This window comes from Hydra vulgaris, chromosome 03 (assembly GCF_038396675.1).
Source record: "Hydra vulgaris chromosome 03, alternate assembly HydraT2T_AEP".
Lineage (NCBI taxonomy): Eukaryota > Metazoa > Cnidaria > Hydrozoa > Anthoathecata > Hydridae > Hydra > Hydra vulgaris.
The window spans coordinates 55,184,962-55,195,000 of NC_088922.1; the positions used below are offsets into that span (position 1 = coordinate 55,184,962).

General features: G+C 26.3%; 1 protein-coding gene across 2 annotated transcripts in view; it reads left to right on the forward strand.

Annotated features, from left to right (window-relative positions):
* LOC136078275 (uncharacterized) overlaps positions 1–10,039 on the forward strand; it is a 123,954-nt gene that overhangs the window by 80,372 nt on the left and 33,543 nt on the right. For both annotated transcript variants that reach the window (XM_065793725.1, XM_065793724.1), the window contains exons 10-12: positions 1,369–1,471; positions 3,468–3,517; positions 3,686–3,736. In XM_065793725.1, coding sequence (XP_065649797.1) covers positions 1,369–1,471; positions 3,468–3,517; positions 3,686–3,736 — 204 coding nt within the window. The remainder of the gene's footprint in view (positions 1–1,368; positions 1,472–3,467; positions 3,518–3,685; positions 3,737–10,039) is intronic.

Here is a 10,039-nt window from a genome sequence, read left to right on the forward strand (position 1 = left end):
ATATATATATATATATATATATATATATATATATATATATATATATATATATATATATATATATATATATATATATATATATATATATATATACATATACACATATATATGTTATCATGCAAAAATAGGGATTTTCTCTCTATTTGGTTTTTTCAAAGAAACAAAGAAAAAAAACAAAATTAAAAAAAAAATTTGAGTCTCTTGTTTCTAAAACTAAAGCCCATACAAAGTACTAAAACATGTTTTAGGCTGAGATTTCTTTTTTCTTTTATGTTCACGTAAGTTGTTTTTTGAATCCATACACTGTACAGTAGAAAAATATTTTTTCACTATAAAAGTTGTTTGGTCAGATCTTTTTGGATCAGTGATTAAAAGATTTAAGTTTTACATCAATTAGGTTTTAAAAGTTTTTTTATCATTTGGGCAATTTTTATCCTTTACTTTAAATTCAAAGATTTTAAAATAGACAAAATTTTTTAAATTTTACAAGAAAACAGATTTTTATTCTGTTAGATTAAAAGGCCAGGTATTTGATGACTTATAATCTTGTTAATTTATCATTAAATTAAAATTATTTTTTTAAGGGTAATCAAGTTGTGTTTACAAAATATCTGAAATTTCTGCAACAGTTTTGGCTTTAATCAAATGCGGTAGTGGTAGAGTTTTTCACAAGCAAAAAATTCAGAGTTCAATCCCCATCACATTCCTTGTAGTACCATGCTCAACTTGTTTCTCCTTGTTGTTCATGTTTCAGTGTTAACAATTCTAGAGAGGGTTGTAACCACAAAATAAATAAAAATTAATTAAAAAAAAAGTTGCCTCCTTGACTGTAGTGTTTTAAATGTAATTCACCTCTTCCTCAGCCTTGGGGTGGTGAATTACATTAAAAAAAAATATTTTCCTTGAGATAAAGGTTTAAGAAGGTTTTTAAATAACTGCTATTACATATTTATATTTAAAAAGTTTTTTAGTTATTTTTTTTTTTTACAGTCTAAAATTTATTTTTGACCTTAGAATTTCGATTACATATCTTTTTGTGTAAGAAAATTTGTTAGTTACTAGTGTCACCTAAATGCCAAGTATTACCACTAGTATTAAAGATGAATTATGTGATATGGTTGATTACTTATAGACTGTATAAGGAACATCAGGTTTAGAGGTATTTTTTTTCATAAAGGCAATGAGGAGAGCATTGAGAGTTTTAGAGTGTGATTCCCTAAAAAAGTGGGTAAACTAGTTGTAAAAGGAAAACTATAAATCTAATGGATAAGAATTTAAATCTGTTGTTTACATCTTTTTTATCTTATAACTATATATTATTTAATATTTTGTTACAAAAAAAAAAAACTTAAACATTTTTTTTTTAAGAAATTAGGGTCGCTTCATGAGGCTGAAAAATGCGTTATTTTGCCAAATTCTGCCTGTCAATTAAGTATATCAAATTTACTGCTGAATGAAATTAGGATAAAAGGTTTTATAATTTTTTTGTTTTTTTTGTTTAAATAAAAACACAGTGAAATGAAATAACAATCATCAGACAGGGTTGATGAAAATCACGATTTTTTTGAAAAAAATCAATTTTTTCGATTTAAATCAGATTTTTTTTATTTAAATTATTTAAATTACATTTTGGAAAAATAAACTTTTAATCACATAGTGTTTTCAAAGATTCAATCAATTAAACTCATTGATTCTAATGCTTTTGATTAAATAGTTTGAATAGGAAAACCAATTTGGCTGCTTTCTCAATTCCAAGTCTATTTCTAATGTTTGAATGCACAAGACCAAATGATGAATATATTTTTTCAACTCCTGCAGATGAAGCAGCAGCAGTAAGTAACTGTTTAACACCTTTCAGTAATTCCTGATTCTCACGATCATTATGAGATTTCCACCAATCACATGACTTAATAGTTTGAACAATAGTTATCATGGAACATAAACTTTTGAAATGGTGCTGCTTCTACTTTAAAGTTAACAACTTTAAAGTAGAAGCAGCACCATTTCAAACAACTTAAAATGGTTGTTTCTAAAATATTTAACAACTTGAACAATCTGCTCCTTGAAATTTGGAATTGCCAAATCTTGGGCCAATAGATTGAGAATATGAATATCCATATGTAATAAAATTAACATCATCTTGAGTCTCCAATTGTTGTCTCATTTTCAACACATTTACTGCATTATCAGTAACTACACTGCGAGCTTTACAACCAAATTGTTTTTCACATTTGTTGATAGAATTAACAGCAATATCAACCAAATAGTCAGACGTATGTGAATGGCTAGAGGTATCAGTTGTATTTGCAAGATACAAATGATACCTCTGGCCATTCATGATATCTGAATTCATTGTTGGCCATTCAAGATATCTGAATTCATTGTTGTTACTGTTGCACAAACTATTGGTTCATTATGAACATTGCTCCACCCATCAATATGGGTGGAGCAATGTTCCCATCTCATGGTTACAGACTGATCATGTAGCAAATCGGAACATCTAGTTAAACTGTTCTTGTGAACAGTATCTAGTAGTTTTTCACCAATATCGATTCTATTAGGAGGGTTATATTTTTCCAAACTTTGCAGGTATTTCTTCAAACCATGTCCAAACTGCATCTCTTTTTCTACCGGCACCAGACATTTTTATTTCTAGTTATACTATTTTTATTTTCAACTAAAAAATAACAACCAATTATAAATGAATACTGTAATTTAAAAAAAATTTGAATATACTCTTATATAAAAGAATTATATTTATTATATAAATAGTAACAAAAACAAAAATTAATGTAATTAGTCAATAAGTTAAAACATAAAAAAAAAAGATTTGCTTATATGGATAAAAATCTTATAATAAATTTAAAAATTTAATGATTTATATGACTACTATATAATTATTATGTATTATCTGACTATTATAACTAATACTAGTTTATGCAGTAGTTATATTTAGTGCAATTTACTTTAATTTGATTAATCAATAAATAATCATTAAAAATAATTAAAATCAAAAAACTAAATTTAAATCATGATTTTTATTCGTCTGATTTAAATCAACTGATTTAAATCAATCGATTTAAATTAATCGATTTAAATCAATCAATTTAAATCAATCGAATTAAATCAAAACAACCCTGTCATCATCAGATAAAAAAATATTTAAATACTTGTGGTATAATAACAAGTAATGTTAACAAAAAAATGCTAAAAAATATAACAGACAATAAAAAATACATTCAAAAAAGTTTTTTTGTTTTTCTTTACTGATAATTATGAGCTAATTGTAATTTAATTTTTTGGTGAATGATTAGTCAATTATTTTAAAAATATTTTTTTTTTTTTCTTTTTTTTTTTTTTGCACAATTTTATATATACTTTTTGTATTTTATTGCTGAATCTTTCTGGAAGCATTTGGTTAGAAAAAATTAAAATATAATTTGTAAGATATAAAGAATTTTTTTTAGGTTGCAAGCCAAATGCATTGATTATACCTATAGCCTGTTCTACTGAAAATGTACTTTTATGGCATTTATATTTTTTATACAACTTTAACATTGTGTTTTCATAATATAATTGTTATAATTCATAAAATAATTGTTGATTTAATGCTAAACTAATTTGTTTATATTATTTACATAATATACTATTGTATATTACGTTTTTGAAATATATTTTGGTTTAGAAAAATAGTGGCATTACATATTTATCTTTATCCATGCCTATTTATTTAAAGGTAAGCTATGTTTATTTTCTTAAAATGAATTTTATTTTATAAATTTAAACTTAAGTTTAGTTATAAATGTTTATTTTTAATTTATTTATAACCAAAAATCAACTAAGACAGTATAATATAACCGGTAATCGAGCAATTGTATATAATAAAAAATCAACACTAATTAAAATTAAATAAAATTTATGAAGACTTTGTTGGTGTTTTATTACTTTTATATATTATTATATAATAGTGTATTATAGTAATTAATAATTTAAAGTAATTTGTTCCAGTAATTTGTCATTGTAATTTGTTCCCATAATATCTTTCATTAATATATTCAATAATTTATTTCAATAATATGTTCTAGTAATTTGTTGGAGTAATTTATTCCCATAATTAGTTCTCATAATTAGTTCTAGTAATATGTGTGGTAATTTGTTTCAATATAATGTTCCAGTTATTTGTTGGAGTAATTTGCTCCTATAATATGTTCTAGTAATATGTTCCAGTAATTTATTTTAATAATACATTCCAGTAATTTGTTGAAGTAATTTATTCCCATAATATGTTCCAGTAATCTAGTCAGGTCAAAATTAGGATCATTATGATCATTCTACCACTGACAATATGTAATCAAATAAAATCTGGCACATGTCCTGTTGCCTTATACAACTCATTGCTAGGTAAAGTCAACTCTGACTTTACCTAGCAAACAACTCTGAAATATCCTATGCTATAAAACTCCTGGTTGAGTAAAGGCTAAAGATGGTGCCGTGGTGAAAATATTTATCTTGGACAGATGTTAACTGCAACTGGTTACTGTTTTGTAAAATGTCTCCTAAGCAAAGTTTTCATAGGAGCGCAGAAAGTGTATGATGACCAGCTAATAGTTTGGTATAGATGTAAGCATGTGTTGAATTGTTTCCTGCCTAGGATGATAAATGCCAGATCTTTTTGGTTCTATTCATGAGTTTTTTTATGCACTTCCTTTTTAGTAATTATGTAGCTGTTTCTATAATCCTCTAATGAGGGTACAGCTCTAAAATTTATTATAATGGTTTTGAGGCTGGCTGGTATTTAAGCTTTTTAAAACCTGTTGTAGCGCTGAGAGAGGCTGATTCTATCAACAGGTTTAAAGCATCAGTGTATTAACGGTGTCATGTTGAGCATTGATTGTGTCCCAGTTTTGGTGTGCATTGATAAGGCTACAAAAGAATCTTTAAGTAACATAAAGATTTTTTTGTAGAATCTTTGGGTTGATTAGCAGGATCAAGGCAACCATATAGCTTATTGCAAATTCCATTCATAACCTATGATTGAGTCAAGTTTTCATGGTCTTTAAATTCTTTTGTGACTTTTTATTCATTGAATTTTACCTCTTGCAAAATTTATTAAATCTACTTGCTCTTTGTGAGACTAATTATACTTCAGTTATTTTTATTTTAGATATCATTGTTGATGGATATTATCCTTTCATTTGCTTTTAAAGCTTTGTCACATGCTTGGCAACATACAAGACAACGCCATCTTGATCTATAATCCACTTTTCATGCATCATTATTGTTAATTTTTTTGTTTACTACTTAAGAAACTGGAACTTAATAATAAAAGCTTTGAAAGTTTCTATTGCATCTGAATAATATTATACTTTCGACAAATAAAATAATAGATTAAATAATAATTTAATAATAAAATCAACTTAGTTTCGATTATAATGCATTTTAATGTGTCACATAACAATGGGGTAAAATGAGGTAATTTCAATGAGGCAAAATGGATTTCTTCCACATTTTGCCCAGACTTTGAAATTTTTTTTAAACCACGTAATTATACATGTATAGTTCTTCTAGCTTAATTCTAAATTTATTCAATTGAATGGACGAATAGAACCATAATATTATAGTAGCTTTTTTATATAGTATATATATATATATATACTATATAAAAAAGTATGTATATATATATATATATATATATATATATATATATATATATATATATATATATATATATATATATTGACCTACTTGCTAGTACTACTACTAGCATATTATTTTAGACTTTAGACTTATGACTTGCTATAAATTATATTTTGCCTATAAATTGTTATAGGATTTAGGCTATGGCTATAACTGGCCATAATATTATAAGTCTACATTATTTATTATTACATAAATATTCCATTTTGCCCCAAGCATGGAACAAAATGAAGTATTTATGTACTTTTTTTAAAAGTTCAATAAATTAAAAAGTTTTTTGCTTTGTTACGATGCAGTCAATGTTGTATTCTTTTATTTTCAAGTAAATTTGTATTTATTTTTATAATTTTTGTTACTCAAGAATGGCTTTTACTAAAAGTACCTCATTTTTACTGCAGTTTCCTATAATCATTTATTTATTTATTTATCATTCTCATTCTTTCCAACACTACACTCTTTTAGATGTTATTACTGATAAAATTGACCCTGCCCTTTCTCTTTATACATCAACCAATATTGTCGTTGTTGGTAACTTGACCTTTGTACCACTGACCTTGCTGGCACTAAAATCTCACAATTTTTTTCTTTTTCAATCTTTAACTCAATTATTTAACTTTGTGACTCCAGACAACTCTAATCACTTACCCCCACTCCTTGATTTGTGTCTCAGACCACTGCAGCTTCCCAAGACCCCGGCATGTTCTACCTACTGAAGTCAATCATTTGTATTTGTATTTACACTCCCATTAGGGTTTTTTAAAACTGTTTAACAGTAACAATAGAACATCTGTTTTTTAGCCTCGAAGAATCATTTCAAGATGCATGGCATTAATGTCAATAAAACTGCTCAAAATACATCATTCAAAGAAAAGCTAGAAAATGAAGACAATAAAAGATTTTCTATATCAATAAAGTCTTACAGAAGTTGTTATAGACCTTGCAACAGATGGAATATTAATAAGAGTAATTACTAAAAATAGTTAAATAAAGCAAAAAATATCTTGAGATGGATACAAGCTTCCAACAACAGAATGTGATGTAATGAAACAAGCTTCCAACAACAGAATGTGATTTAATGAAGTTTTTTTCATAATGGTTACAATAAAATGAGGAACACAATGATGAAATAAAATACAGCATTGATGACTATTCTACTATAATAGGAAGATGATTTTTTTGATTTGAACCTCATAGTAGTGATAAGAAAACATTGAAAACTGGTTTTGTGCGTTTACTTGGCTCATGTTCTACTTTCAATTTAATTGAGGCAATGGAACAAGCTTTAGTTGGTTTCAACATGGATTTTCTTAGCAAGGTGAAACACAAATTTGTCAATAGAGCAAGGTAAAGCACAAATTTGTCAAAGAGCTTCATCTTAATGTTAAAGGTCAATGGAGTTCTATTTCAACTATGAATGAGCCACCAATCTAAACAAAAAAAAAATAACAGTAATTCAAGAAACTTTAACATAAATAAGGTGTTGGACGAAATTGAAATATTAGATTTTTCTGCTCTATATGTACTTCTCAAGGTTGTTGGAGCCTGTTAAATTAGCTGTTTATAATTTAAGTTGCAAAAATGCAATTGAGTGCTGAAAAAGTTTTTATAGTTCATGTTCAATAAACTTTCTGATTTGAGCAGTGAAATAAGTAATAAGCTCATAGAAAATTTGAAAATTTGTGTAGATGAACAAATGAATGAGAACATTACAAAGTTATAACTAAGGCTCAAAAATTCATTCCATTAAAAGCCATGCTACCTTTTGCAGGAAATCTAACCTGATGTCTTTGGAGTCATTGATTTAAACAAGTAGCTCTTGAGTCAACCAGTATTATTGAAGTTGAAAATATTTTGCTACAAGATGAATTAAATATGCTACTTTAAAACAAGAACTGTTAGTGCAATTTGGATGATTAAACTCTAAGTGGCTCAAATTAGATATACTTTTCATGAACACCTGTAAATAAACAGAAGATCTACAATAATTATATAATGCATTACTTTGCATCAAGCCAACATTAATCAATGTTGAGTGTAAATTTTTGGTATGCAATAATTTGTGCACCAAAATAAGATCTTGTCTCACCAACAAATCACTTAAAGCGTTTGTGCTTTTGAAATTTTATTATAAGAAATAAAGATGTTTTTATTAAAAGCTATTTACTTATATTAGTGATATAATAAAATGAGATAAATTTCAAAACATTTTTTATTTTTAAAATTCAAAAAATAATGAAAAACAGTAAAAACAGCTGTTAAAAGCTGTTTTTTTTAAAAATTAAAAAAAAAAAACAACCTGTTTTTTGAAAAGTATTGTTTTTAAAAAACTTCCGTTAATAAAAAAAAATAATAATTATTTAAAAACAGTATTAAACAATAAAATAACAAAAGCAAAAACATCAATAATTTAAAAAACTTTCTATTCATAAATATAGAAATTTTGTTATCATTTGAAATAAACTTGGTATTTTTTGCTTAAATTTTGTCCATAATTTGACCAATAACATGGGAAAAAAATCAATTAGCTCTGAAATAAAACAGCGTATTGTAGGACTACATCTTGGTGGTTTCAACAGTTCTGAAATTGCTTGAACTCTTAAGTCTGTATCTTGTTTTGTACTCAGAACAATTCAGAAATTTGAAAAAACTGGTACTACTGCAAACAAAAACCGATCTGGACGATCAAGAAGAACAAATATCACCAATGATAATAGTATCTATAGAATTGCAAAAAGAAACCCTAAATACTCAGCTAAAGAGATTGCACAAAGAGTGAACTAAGCTCTAAAAAATCATATCTCAAGACAAACTGTAAATAGAAGGTTGATTGATCGAAAACTGATAAGCGACTATGAAATGAGATATTTCATAGTCGCTTCATTGTGCCGCAACTACAATGTGGTGGAGGTTCGGTACACATATGGGGTTGCATCACTTATGATGGCCCAGGTCTTTGCTACTTATATGATGGTTGTATGGATCAACATGAATATATCAAAAAGCTAGAAAATCATTTAATCTCAACTAGAGTCATCTTTTTTAGCAAAAAATCAGAGTGGCAGTTTCAACAAGACAATGCTCCTTGTCACAAGGCAAAAATGGTGACTATTTGATTTCAAGAAGACAACATTAAGGTACTTTAGTCGCAAGCTAGATCACCTAACCTTAATCCAATCGAAAATGTATGGACTGTACTGGATCGCAAACTCACTAAAGCTACCGTAGCATCAGCTGAACATCTTAGGAAAAGTTTGAAAAGTTGTTCGACAACTTATCAACTGATTATTGTCAAAAACTTTTTTATTCGATTAAAAGAAGATGTGAACTATGCATAAAGAACAAAGGTGGACACATCCCTTATTGATCTTGCTATTAAAGCAAACTTAAATCCAGGTGTGCTAAACTTATGAGCAGCTTTTTTTTAACTTTTTTTTTATATACTAACTTTGATTAAAGATATTTAGAATTCAATATATATATATATATATATATATATATATATATATATATATATATATATATATATATATATATATATATATATATATATATATATATATATATTGAATATATATTCAATATATATATATTGAATATATATATATATATATATATTCAATATATATATATATATATATATATATATATATATATATATATATATATATATATATATATATATATATATTAGTTTAATGCATAGTTCTTTTATGAAAGATTTCAAATGCTTTGAAAAAATTATTTTAATGATCAGTGCTTGCCATTTTCACATCAACCATTTTCCTGTCCATTCAAGTCCATATATTCTCAATCAAGCTTATTTCTTATTATCAAGCACACCAGGGATTTTTTGTTTGGTTTTGAATTACTCCTTTATTGAGTATTTTAATCAAAAACAAATTTCTTTTGAAAGAAATAGCTTTTAGACCTACTGTAAAATTTTGATACTGATGACTTTAAACATGTTGGTAGTGTTTTCTTGTAATATTATTGGCTCATTGTACTGTTTATAGACGTTGATTGAACCTATACTTTCATTGAAAATACATCTCTAAATAACTACTAATCTACCACCCCTTTTTATTCTTGGTAGACACATTTGTAGTTTATGCATTTTGTTTTCCTAACTTTTGACTTTATTTGCGATTAAACACTCGGAAAATAACAAAAATTGTCTTTGTTATTAAAAATATTTCAGCTTTAATCTTTAGCTATCCTTTAAAGTTGCTTATTGCTTAACTTTAGTTGCTTATTGTTTAACTTTAGTTGCTTATTGCTTAACTTTTATCTTGTTTTATCTGAGAATCACAACAATCACTTCGTTTGAGCTACAAGTGAATCA